Consider the following 13,411-nt stretch of genomic DNA (forward strand, 5'->3'; position numbering starts at 1 on the left):
AGTTGTTTGTGTTAGGGTGCAGCCTTCACATCCCTTTAAAGCACCATGAGAATTGCACGTGCAACAGCACGTCAGGGAGTACACGGAGCAACCAGAAATGCAACAGATGGCAGAGGTGCATCAAACCACAGCCTGAAGTGTTCTTACCCCACCCTTTAAAACAGAGGAAGACAAGATTTTGAAAAAACCCTAAATATAAGCGGTGAAGCAGCTGGTGTCTGCCAAATGGTGGGTGGTGTGGGCCCGCTCTGGCCTCTGATGCATACGGCAAAGTTTGGAATGGGCCCAGGTGCTGTTCTTCTGCCCCCACACAAAAAGAATAATGACTCACATTTAGACTTCAGGATAAACCCCTTGGATGTTCAAAGGTTTGTAAGAGGCATCTGTGAAAAACACTCCTTCACCCACAGAAGCGACTGCATTTTGGGAGTGGAGTGTTATCACTGTTTAACCCAAAAGAGCCTTCAAGAAGAGGATCAAAGCAGGAATTACAGAGTTTCCCAACCTGGCATTAATTGTGGTGCTGTGTCTATGCAGTGCTGCTCTTTAGACAAGTGCCTTGCAAACAGAGGTACCACCAACAAAGCCATTACACACCACATTACACACAGGGGGGTGTCCTGGGCCTGAAGCTCTGCAGGCAGCGATGAAGGTGGAAAAAACTCCTCCCTAAATCACAGTGCCACCTCCTGCACAGCTGGGAAGTCGCTGCCAAAGCTTTACCAACAGCCAGAGCGCTCCCTGAAGCAAACACCCTGGAACTGGCTGCGCCAAGAGCATCTCCCCTGCGCCCTGCAGGGTGAGGAGACCCAGGGGTGGAAGGAGTTAGGGTGCTCACACTCACCTGCTGGAAAGGGTTGGGGTACCCAGCACTACAGGTCATGTAATAGCGGAGGGTCTCTGTGAAGACACAAGGGGACAAAGTCAGGCCAGATCAGCTCCAGCTTTGCAGAATGGGTCTGCTCCACTCAAAGTTAGATGGGACACAGAAAAAGCTTTATTCGGAAGGTGGCACTATCCATCACATAAAGCTAAGGCAAGACATCAGTCTAGGATGAGTTCAACCACACTACAGTGAAGACAAACTTCCAGATAAGACTGTTACTGTGCTCTGCTAACAGCATCATTTGTTTCCAGGCTTGAAGACACAGCTGTGCTCCTCTTCATTCAAACCAGCCTGGTGCCCTCGTGAGCCCTCTACAACACTACACCAACTGCCAGCACACACAAATTACAAACACCAGGCTTTCCCCTGCCATCCTCAATAACGTTATCAAGGAAGGGAAGCTCCGAGAGACTTGATCATCCAAATGCCTTTAGATTATTCCTCAAACATTTACAGTTCCTCTTCAGATGAACATGAGCATGCCAGCCCATCAAAATCAAGGGTGATGTTGGCATGGTAAAGACTACAAAAGCCCTAAAACACACAAACCCTCTGCATTCCCCCCTCCACCAGCATCTTTTCCTCCACTCTTTTTAATCTTCTGTCTGTGGCTCTCAGTAATGCACATTCCAGGCTGCACAGCTATTCTGATGAGCCCCAGCTCAGAAATCTGTAAAAGGCACAACCAGAAGCAAGCAGAGCCGTGAAGGAAGCAGAGCTGACTGCATCCTGACTCTGCCACACTTCCCATAAATATTGAATGCACCTTTCGGCAAGGCAGCGCGCTGGAGACCGAGTGCTCCAACGCAGCCTGTCAGGCCCTGAGCGCTGGCAATGCAACCTGACAGCTGTTATTTATAATTCATTAGCCTACTCCGGGGCAGCTCCTGCCAGCTGCTCCATCTCCCTCCCGCCGACTCCTTCTCTGGGACGACTTAACATCTCCCCAGCCAAGCCTCTAAAGAGCAGTTAGCAAATCCTGGGCAGACGGGAGGGCAGCAAGAACTGCTTCGTGCCTCACTTTGGGCAGACCACAGCAGTGACTGTCCATAAGCACTGAGCCAAGGAAAGGGCTGCTCCTCCCCGGCTCATAAATCACACACAACAGCTGAAAATGGATTCAAACACACCTGCACTGAGAGCACAGCAGCAGCAACCCCCAGCATGACACAGGGTGACCCAAAGGAGCTGTGATCTTGTCACCTATTTATTTTAAAGCAACAAGCCACTAGAAGTTTCTCATAAGCTCCCACAGCGGTATCAAGTTTTACATCGCCTTTTTAAGTGCCATAAGTTGCATGACATTCTGCTAATGCAGAGCTCTACAAATGTTTCTTGAGGGCCTTTCTGGATCGTCCCCGGTGGGCAGATTAGAGATGAGAGCTCCTGATATCATAGTTTGCAGCTTGTAAGCTCGGGATAAAGATTGCTGGTTACAAGTGAAGCAAAAAAAGAAGCAGTACAGTGAAATAAGTGCTTGCCTTGCTTCACCCTGGAAGGCAGGATCAGCAAGGATTCACCGTGGTAGCGCTGGCTTTGCTGCTGACAAGTGTGACACTCCACATAAAACACGCTTCCCAAAATGGCACAGCCATCGGGAGCAGCTTTCCCCTGCACTGAACCCGAGCTGTGGTGCTTTAAATCTGTGGCTACAGCAGGCAGTGGAGCTGCCTTCAGGTGATCCTGTGCTGCAAAGCCTGGAAATTAACAGGACCCTGTCCCCTGCCTCCGTGCCACCAGGAGAAGAGGAAGGAGCAGGAGGCACCTCCACCTGTTCTAAACCTGGTGGAGGCTATCCTGCACATCACCAAAGCTCATCTTTCTGACCAGAAAACAGCTGCACTAATCCATCCTTTGCTAACAGCTCCAGGCAATTTCTTTCTATAATTATCTTTCTGGTGCATTTTCCTTGAGAAGGAAAAATCCTAAAGGTTGATCTGATTTTTGAAGCTGGCCTTTAGGCAATCCAGTTCATAGCAGAAGGGTTAGGCAGGGTCACATCTGCAGCTGCCCATGCCTGCTGTTGCTAGCAGCAATCCTCCTGACTCACTCCTGGTGCACCGACATTGTGGGAGCAGAAGGCAGGGAAGGGAACTACCTAAAATGCTTTATTTTTGCAAAGTCTGTTTTTCCTAGAAAGGAAAGTAGAGCTTCCTACTAAAGATTGCTTCAGCTGCTAGAACTGCTTACTGCTTCTGCAACCATGGAGACCTACTACTCACTTCAAAGCCCAGCCAAAATGCAAAAATGGTATTATGCATCTGCCAAAAGGCAGTGAGGTCCATAGAGAGCAAGGAGAAAAGAAAAGATCCTAGTTCCAACAGAAAAAAAATAAAAATCCTCACACCTAGAACAGCTTCTCCCACCTCTTCTTCATCTCTAATTGAACATTCTCCTAGCAGTGCTCATTTTGCCTATACACCCAGATGAGGCTGTTTCTGTGGGTTCAATCACCAGAGAAAGCACCTGTGGTGTCAAAGGAAGCTCTTTTGGCTGGAGTTTCTTGTCCAGGTAACATTCTCCACCAGGAGTTTTGTTCCCCCAAGACACCAAAGACAGCAAAGGGAGGTGTCTGCATAATATTTAATTTCTCTGATATGTCCTATTCTTGCATTGGTAAAAACAAAGAACTTGTAACTGCCCCACTTGCCCTCCACTCAAAGCTTTCTGCTAACCAGGAGCCCAACAAGACCAGGCAGGAAAACAGCTTCTCAATGCCAACATCAGCTCAGCAGGATTCTCAAGAGCACTTCTTTGGGCAAACTCTTTCCTGCAGTGTACTCTGAGCTCAGGTGATAACTGTGCAGACACCACTGCCTCACCTGAGGTTTTGTCCTGATCTTACTTCTAGAGAGGAAACGGAGGTGGTGATGGTGTCAGTCCTTTGGTTTTTTTCAGCTCTGGACCTCCAAGATGAGATGGCATCAGTGGGAGGCCAATTAGGAGGCTGGGCACGACAAGAACCCTTGCTGAGCAGCTCAGCCTCAGCCTCCAGCCCGAGCAGCTCGGCTGGACCGCAGCTAAAAGGCTCCATTATCCATCCCTGAGGGGCACAGCTCCCTGGGATGAAGAGAGCGGCTGTTCACCACACAGATTTCTGGTAAGGGGATCTGGAGAAAGCTCCTCCTGTTGTTTAGACAGACTGTGCCTTTTTACTTAATTTTATGCAACAAGTCATCAGATAATATCATAATATCAGTGGAAAAGAATGGGAGTAGAAGATGGCCTCCTGCTTTGAAAATAAACATCTTGGCTGCACCAAGTCTTTTTACTAGCAGCAGGAGCTGATTGTACAGGCACTGTTCAATTCCACTCCTTTATCTCAGTTAATGAATACGGGGTGAGTTAGGCACATACATCAGCCTCTTCTGCAAAATTATTTAAGTGTTTCCTTCTCCCAGAAACCTGCAATAAAGTTCTCTGCCTCCCTTTTCTTCCCCTATCATTTTTTAACGCACATTTTATCTGCAAAACAAGAACATCTCTAGCTAAAAACATGACAGTAATAATGCACTTAATCAGATTATTCTCAGCTCCATTAATTCCATTTAAATTTGAAAACAGCGGTTAATACATAAACAAGAATATTAACATACTAGTTGCCCAATATTCAACTCAGTTATTTTCCTGTGAAAGCTACAACCACCAGCAGCAAAACCACATCTCAAATATCGATGACTCAGTCCCAGTCTGAATGTCAGAGCATAGAGCACCTCACAATGCATTGTGTGTAACAACAGCAATTAAAAACAGTGATTCAAGAGAAAAAAATGACCCAGCACTACCAAGATTCTTAGGATTACTTGTTGGTTCTTATATCCTTAAAATTGGATGACAGCACCCAGCAGTGGCAGACACCTCAGCAGGACTCGTGATTCTCACAGCAAATGTGATTCCTACATCTGTGATAACTCCCCATGGATTCTTCTTCCATGATCTACCTGAGCCTCTCCGGCCACTCACACTCTTGTAGTGTGTCTCTACTGCTGTTAAGGTTGGAGAGCATCATCCAAAAAGCAAAGACAGCAACCCAGAGGGCATAAAGCACTAGAACCAGGGGCTTTCAAGCAGGGCCCCCTCCTCTGAGAGGACAGCATGGATGCTGGTTCCCAGCTGACTGTCCCTGTCTCCTGGAGCTCATCACGCTCCTCCGTACGGCTCAGCTGATCACAAAGCAGCTGCCACCATTTGCAGCCAAGGGATAATAACACTTAGCCCAGACTCTTAAAGGGGTTTTATTTGGATTAAAGTGTAATTGCCATACTGCAGAACTCATGTCATCGTTTTCCTTCCTGCTCAGATGCACAGGAAGTTCTCAACATTGAGGACCAAGAGATATTTCCATGACTTCCATGACTTCATAGTTTATGACAAAGCACTGAAAACCCACATGGGAAGATAGAAGATTCAATCATCTCCCAACCAGCTGCCTGGTGCCATGGCAGGCTCAGAAGTTGGACAGCTTTCCTTCTGGAGAAAGGAGAAGGTGCTCTCCAACGCTCCAGGGGTGCCTGGAGATGACACACTCAGCGCCCATGGAGGGGCCACCCTTCTAACCCAGGCCTGTGGCAGCACCTGCTCCTCCTCCTCCTCTTCACCGTTCCCCTTAGACCCATCCAGGGCTATTTATGGAGCTTTAACAAGTGCTCCATGGTGGTGCTGCAGGAGCAGAGCCTGTTTTCCCTGGGGGCAGCCAGCTGTCCCTGCTGGGGGCTGCGGGAGCAGGGATGGAACGTCAGCCCTGCACTCCCTGCTAGCCTCCAAAAAACTGACTCTGATCAGTGCAAAACCACAGCAGCCCCGCAGAAAGGACAGCTGAAATGGAGGAGCAGCACAAAGGGGCCTTTCTTTATTCTCCCAGGGTCAATCTAATTGTTACCAAACACGCTCCAGAGCTAATCTGGGTTACCAAATTATCACAGCACACAGCTGGCAGTAGCATCACATATTTCCTCTTGGCCCCACTGACCCACTTGCCTCCTTGAAAAACCAGGAAACCAGCTAGGCACCTGAAGCCACATCTTTGCCACCCTCACAGCCAAGAGAGGATTTTCATTTTATGCTAAACCCTCGCCACATTTCTGTGTTGCCAAGAGAGCTGCCTGACTCTATCATCGCCTTCCCACAACATCAATAAATAAGGCACTCCAAAAATAAGATTTAAGGCTGCAATATCAACCTGTATATATTCTTTTACACTACATTCTGCCTCCAGACATTTATGTTTTTTATTGTTTCCAATCCCTGAATCCTCAGCCATGGCTATATACCTAATTTCCTATCAGTTGCACAGTGAGAGACAGCATTTGGCTAAGCACAGATCTTCTGCACCCACAGCAAAGGCTCTCTGGTTCCACCAAATAAGAACCAGAAAAACCACAAGTCGCTCCTCTTACAAATCAGTGTCATTGCCTATTTGTGTTTTACCACATACAAAACTACACAGAGGAACTACTGAGGGAGAGAAGGCAGGGAAAAAGGTTAACTTTGTAAACTAAGCAGCAAACTCAGTCCTAAAATACTTTTCATTGTTGTATCTCTGCAGGCAGGCACCCAATCACCTTTTTGTTAAGCCATGGTTCTGAATGCCATCTTTACCCCACTGAGGTTCATATTGGAGGCACCCTCACCTCACCAACCACTTCAGTCTAAATCAGGAGCAGCAAACCCCAAATACATCAGTGCTTCAGCTGAAGCCACTGAGATGCAGGCATGTGCTTTAAGTGGAACAGGCTACACAAAGTGGTCAAAATACTGCGTTTATAATGGAAAGGGAAATTCATACTTCTTTGTGGCTGTTTCCATTCACTCGCCCTTCAAAGAGGCTACTATTTACAGCCATCATTAAGAGAAAAGATTTATATATAAACTGGTGATAACAGATATAAAAATAGGTATGCTAGATTCAGGAATACAGGCCCAAGAGCAAGTTTTAAAAATGACAACTCAAACTGCACGCTGCTACTGCCTCAGTTCTGCCACTTAGAGAGGAGAGCAAGACTCAAGAGTGCTGCATTTAAAGGAAAATAATCCAACAATCCAGGGACTTCTGTTGTGCCATTTTATCAGTTATTTTCACCAAAGGGTCAAAGCAGGAGAAAGGTTCTGATGGTGTTTCTGATGCATACATCCATGCTTCTGACCAGAATGCTGTTTTTCCCAGAGCTCAAATAATTTTGTTTCCCACTGTATGCCAGCTCCTCTGTTTCAAACACAGCCTAAAACTGTCAGTCCCTGCCCTGCTCCTGTGTGACAGCTGGAGCTGCAGAACCCCGTGCCAAAGCCAGTCCCAGCACTCACCAGCACTGAGCACTGCGTTCTCCTCCACCACTTTGGAGACGTAAGCATCGGGGTTGATACAGAAGTCACTGGAGCCCTGGAGAGATGGAAGACAAAAGGCAAAGGGAGTATCAAAGCACACCAGCATCAAGGAGCAGTTGAGCCAGGTTAACATCAGGGAACCTTCTATTCTAGGGGTGTTTCAGATGCTGAGGTCTCTCATCAGCATCCCCAGCAGCACTGCTTTACACAACCACAGCAGCGCTGGAGTAAGAGCTACCACACCACACCACACCACGGGGAAGGAGCAGCTCTGGACTTTTCCTAGATGGAAATCACTAGGACAGTTACTCAGATGAGGATATGCTGTAAAACAGGCACAGCACAACATTAATCTGGTGTCTGCTAAACCTGCAGCAAAGGGTGAATGGGATTTGGATGTGAGCCACTTACCACAGCGACAGCCAGCTCCAGGCCCAGGGATCCCCAGCTGACAATCAGGGCAAACACCCCAAGCAAGCACACCCTGTGGGAGACAGACAGATGGCAGATGCAGCAGCTCTGATTTCAAGCCTTTCCTTTCACCAGATGTATTATTTGGGGTCCAAAGCAATTGCCAAACCCAAGAAATTGTCAGCCACTGACTGTATGATCAGATAAACGATCCTATTTTAGATGTCATGGACAGCAGCAACCAGAGAAGTTCATATCCAGCTGTTGGTTACCACATTACCTGCCCTAGAGCTACAGGGGAAGGGAGAAGTAGGGAAGCAAAGTCTTATCCTGCTTCCAGCAGAGAAACCAAAGGCACAAAGCCACAGAGGTGGCTGTAGGGGAGGCAGATTGGCAGGAGATTGACCACAGTCCCATCACTTTCACTGTTCCCATTCTGGACTTCATTTTCCAGGTCCAAAGACACCCAAAGAAAATTATGTTAAAGAAAAAAAAAAACCATACTGGTCCAAACCTGGAGAAATCTCTGCTGTGTCTACAATAAATGAGGCTGTTTTGTGTAAGCTCTATATGGCTACAGATGGTGGGAGGGAACACAGCCCCTGTCAGGACGCCTTGGTTCCGAGCTGCTGCACCTGAACAGCGCCCAAGCCTCCCACATAGCTCCAGGAGAGAGACAGACACCTGCAGGCAAGCAGCTTGGAACTACAGTTCAGGTGCCTAGCACTGCCATGTGAGTCCATCTCTGCACAGATTTCAAGCTCTGCTCTGACAGCTGGACCTCATTACTGTCAGAAATAGTGGGACGTGTCAGAGGGACGCAGAGGGATGACAGAGCAGTGCTCCCAGTGACATTCAGGAGCACACACTCATGGAAAAAGGCTTTTGCACTTCCCAGCCAGCACATTAACTCCTCACCCTTACTGTCAGTATGAGTGGTAGAGGTATTTAGGCTATAATGCTCCTCAACTCCCTCAGGTACAGGGCTGCAGACTAATAAGCAGTTTCATTTCATCTGTTTCCATCTTCAAAGTAAAGAGACACTGGCTTGCTCTCTTAGGGATGCTTTTCCCTTCAAGCTCTGAAACATAAGTAGATCCCTTCCCACCCACACCCTGAACAATACAAAAACCTGTTCATAACCAAGACATTCTTTGTTCAAACCTAGTACAACCATCTCTGTGAGGAAGGGATATATATTTTTTTTTCTGCTACATTTGTCTCACTGAATACTAGAGCTTAAAAAAAATAAACCTATGGGTCTCCATTAAAAAAAGTCCCATATCCCTCAGTTTACTAACTTATTTTAACTCCAAATAATCCCTATTCTGTGAACGGATCTATGCTGCATCTTGCAGAAGTAAGGGAGTTTCACCAGACTGACATCTGTGCTGCACTCTGAAATGAGACACTAAAGACTTTATTATGCCTTTTCCAAATGGATGCAAAAATTATCAGCCATGGATCAGCAAGGTTCTGTGGGTTTATGACATAAGGACAACACAGCTTGGTGCCTCCAGCTGAGCATGTTAATCAATAAGACACATTTGTTGTTTTACTTTAAATGAAGATGACTGGGTCAGTAACTGATTGCTTGGCTGAAAGATCTAAAACTGGCATTTCACCATCCTGCCTGGCTGTGATACACTTGTTTCTTTATGCCATGTGCTCCCTTTAGGGAATGCCTTAATATGAACTTCTGGCTAAAGGGAAATGAGATTCTAATTTAAACCCTGGGTTTGCCATCTGTGCATACACTTGGACTTTTGTCTGTACAGTCTGCCAGGTATGAAATCATCTGGTAAATAATAAATCTGGGTACACATTCCAATTATTAATGGCATCACCACGAACCAGGATAAACCCTTGGCCATGTCAGTTATCAAACTGTCGCTGTGTTTATGATACCAGGATCTCTGCCAAACACGCCAAGCGACAAGATAGGAAGGGGAAGATTTTTTTTTCCTGGGAATGGGGCATTTTCAGTGCTTTTGAGAAACAGACACGCATTAACATTGCTGTACCATGGCAACAAGACTCCTCCTCATAACTGTGCAAACCATGGCTTGTTCTGGGTTTAATGTTTCCTCAGGTGTGACAGCCCCAGGTAAGGAGAGCAGACAGTGGCACAGAAGGCAATGCTGCAGGTTGTGCAATGCTAATCATCAATTAACAAATGCTTCCCCAGCTGCAGAGAGTTGAGGGGAGATTTTTAAAGCCTGTAATTTTAAGGAAGGATGCTCACATTGTTATCCAATGCCACCCAGTGGAAAGCAGGCAGCCTGGGTGAGCTGCTCACCTTTGATGAGGAGGCAATGAACACCAGCAGCACTGCACTGTATAGCTCTAGAACCTTCCTGTGAACATCTCTTGTGTTAAGCCCTAACTATTTCCACTCTACAGTGTCTCTACTCAGAGGCAAGGGTAAGATGTTCAGTTTCAGATGTCCTTGATATCAGCTGACAACAGGTAGAGGTTCCCACTAAGCAGGCACTTGCATTCAGCTGATTTTCCTCATGCCCTGTCCCCTGGTCAAGACTTACCCCATAAGAATGGCCCTGGAGTTTCTAATGAGCCCAAAGAGCACCAGCAAACATATCAGGACATTAAACAGGAGCAGGCCCAGGTATCCCAGCCACCTGCAGCAAACAAAAACACGGTCTGCAAAGGAAAACTGGTGTGGAAAAAGCACAGAGCAACAAGCTGTTGTGACTTCTGGGGAAAACACAATCCTTCTCTTCTCCACAACCACCTTCCAAAGATTAATCCTTAGAGAGCTCTGGATATTTGTGGGACTGGAAGTTGAGGCAGGTAAAAGCATTTACACAACATGCTCAGAGCAAACAGTTGCTGAGAAATGAGACTGCTAGTGTTTCCTAATGTGATGTTATATGCACTGGTCATCATCAGAGGAAGAGAAGGCATTGCAGCTTCTTGAACTTCCTAGATATTTGTCAGGAAATGCTTCAGTTATTTATTCCACATGTTTGGATAGAGGTTTTCTTTTGTGGAATACAACTGCTGCAATATCTTATTTAGTATGTTTAATCAAAAGGAATGTTAGGCTGTGTTAACTTAGAGATCTAGTGCCGTTTTCTACTCCATTTAATGTGTTCTTTATGCACTTCTTAGGACAGAGTAGAAACTATATCTGGGGCTGTTTTTTTCCCCAATGTTAGAACACAAACTACAGATTTTGTATGTAGAGAATAAACTTCTCACCAGCTGGTAATAAAGACACTTAAGGAAAAGAAGCTGTGCATTTCGATTTAAACTTAATGCAGCCCTGCAGTAAGAAACAAATCAGCTCTGTAGGCCAAGAGCACCTGCAGCAATACACAGAGCCTTTGGCTCAGCCACCCAGAACATGCACATCATTTTTGCAAAACAATCCAAAGCAGATGCTGCAACAACCACACTGCAGCATGCCACACACCTGTACCAGTCATAGAGGTCAATCTGAATTGCCAGCTCCTCCAGAGACAGCTCATCATTCTTCCAAAAGGGGATCTCGGTTGTTTGCCTGACCAGGTCATCCAAGAGGATTTGCAGTTTCTGGACAACATGCAGGTAGTCTGTCTGCTTCTTGAACATCTCCTCCAGGACCAGCAGGTTTGGTTCCACTGTTTGGTTCAGGGCCACTGCAGTGTCCAGTACCTATAGTATGGGAAATAAAAAGGGAGGTAAACAAATTTAAAAAAAAAAAAAAAATAATTAAAGTACAGGAAGCCAAGGAAGTAAAAAGGGAATTCATTCTTACTAGCAAGTCATGGGCAGCTTCCAGATTACCAGTCCCCTGTTTTAAGAGGCTCAGGCTGCTTACCCTTCAAAAGCAACTTAAAAGCAACTGTAAGGGAGATTGTTTGCAAGCAGCCCAATGATGGCACCTCAGCTGAGCCTTAACACGTGCACAACGTTTTACAGCCGTCAGGGCTGCAGTATGATCCCATGAAATGAGAGAGAGCACAGGAACAGCCAGTGGTACTGAAATGCTACATTTTACTAAGATTTGTCTGCTTTGGCCTGCCTCCTCTTCCGGGTGTGGAAGAGAGAGCTGATCACAAGCTGTTTTCAGACCTAGCGAAGAGGAGACTTCTCTCAACAAGCTGCGTTCGCTTGGCTATTTTTAGAAGAGCGGAAGAAATCACCCCGCCACTAATGGAAAATCTAACACAACTCCAAGCCCAGATACGAAGAGAAAGCAGGAAGAGGCACAGGCACAGCCAGATCCAGGAGGAGAGGTTCTGGGGGAGGCCCCTTTTTTGGGGTGCTCACCCGGTCCTGGACGCCGGCCACGGTGCGGTTGGCGTGGCGCAGCGAGTACGTCAGCCGGTGGATGCCGTCGCTGGTCTCCCCATTCCCGTAGAAGCCCACAGCAATTCCAGCGCTGCCAAGGAAGAAAAGCAGCAAAGGGCAGAGGTAAGGCTACAAGGAAGGTGTGTAACACAGGGCTGATGGCTGCAGTGCTCCGGGTGCTCACACCGGTGCCTCCCACAAGAAGGGACGGCGCTCCCTCCCAGAGAGAACCGGGGTCACGCCGCTCCCTGTGAACATTCACAGCCAGCAGCTCTCCACACAGCATCCACGAGGCACAGAGCAGAACACAAGCAGCGTATTTCATTCATGGTACAACAGTGAAAATCTGTTAGAGGACTCTTTGGGGGCTCAGGTCCAGCCATGGACAACCAGAAATGCATCCAGTGGCTCCTGTGAGAGCTGCCATGGCTGTGCTAGGAGACACGTGTCTTCTCTGGGCATGAAATACAGATTGTTTTGTTACATTTTTTTAAAGCAGGACACAAAGAGTTTGCTTTGACTGCTTGCCCATGGTGGTGATTCCTCCAGATACATTTTCCATGCCCTCTTCTCTACCCTGTGAAATATCTATGAACATTATCTTGATTTATCTTCCCATTAGAAACATTTCTGTCACACTGATTTAGAGTACTAGGAAGGGAGGCTTAACAACTTACTGGGACAAAAGGCTTATTTATTTTTAAAGCAAGCAAATTTCAAGCTTGCAGACACAATTCAACTCCAGCTGCTTAGCAAATTACCACCTATCAGCTGATTTTCTATAATTGTCCACACATATCAGTCTGCCCCAATTATGAAGTAAACCATATTAGCTTAAGCCTCACTTAAAGGAGGAAGAGCCTGTAAATGAGTTGCAACCAGAGGATTATCTCATGCAAGTCAGCAATACCTCTTCTATTAAGAGATCTCTGCAGGAACTCACAGTTCCTCTTCCCAAGCCCGTATTTCCTAATAACAGAGGAGGAAAGAACTTGTGAAGGGATCACACAACTAAACTCAGGGCAAACAAACCTTACCAAGACACGGTTTTTCTGCTCCCAGGTTATATTCAGCTTGAGAGCACACAGGAACATTTCTAGGAAGGTTCTCAAGACACCAAGGTTGTGTTTGTGGCGGTGCAAAGGAGGGTGGTGGTGATGATCCTGTTGTAAATCTAAACTTATTCTGGATGAAACATTTAGTTCCTTCACAGCAACTTTGTGTACTGGTCCTGCTCCTGCTCCTCTCCTGCAGGAAGACACATCCATTCCTCCTTTCCTGGGCACTGCTTCGAAAGAGTGAGCAGAACAATGTAGCTCACCTGGTCACATCTCTCCTCGTACGTGACAAGAAAGAGAAGCAAAGATCATGATCTGGAAGCAGATCCACGAGGAAAATCTGTGTCAGCCTCATGCTTTTTCCAGCAATTGAATCTCCATAAATTATAGAGAGCCTGGCCCATAAAAACCTCAGCTGAGGAGTCTTCTAGGGACAAGA

General features: G+C 46.6%; 1 protein-coding gene across 3 annotated transcripts in view; it reads right to left on the minus strand.

Annotated features, from left to right (window-relative positions):
- The window catches only part of TTYH3 (tweety family member 3), a 75,480-nt gene that overhangs the window by 17,911 nt on the left and 44,158 nt on the right, over positions 1-13,411 (minus strand). For all 3 annotated transcript variants that reach the window (XM_040078780.2, XM_040078778.2, XM_040078779.2), the window contains exons 3-8: positions 11,894-12,005; positions 11,055-11,275; positions 10,162-10,257; positions 7,619-7,691; positions 7,187-7,262; positions 845-900 (exon numbers count right to left, since the gene is read on the minus strand). In XM_040078780.2, coding sequence (XP_039934714.1) covers positions 845-900; positions 7,187-7,262; positions 7,619-7,691; positions 10,162-10,257; positions 11,055-11,275; positions 11,894-12,005 — 634 coding nt within the window. The remainder of the gene's footprint in view (positions 1-844; positions 901-7,186; positions 7,263-7,618; positions 7,692-10,161; positions 10,258-11,054; positions 11,276-11,893; positions 12,006-13,411) is intronic.

Source organism: Hirundo rustica, chromosome 15 (assembly GCF_015227805.2).
Source record: "Hirundo rustica isolate bHirRus1 chromosome 15, bHirRus1.pri.v3, whole genome shotgun sequence".
Lineage (NCBI taxonomy): Eukaryota > Metazoa > Chordata > Aves > Passeriformes > Hirundinidae > Hirundo > Hirundo rustica.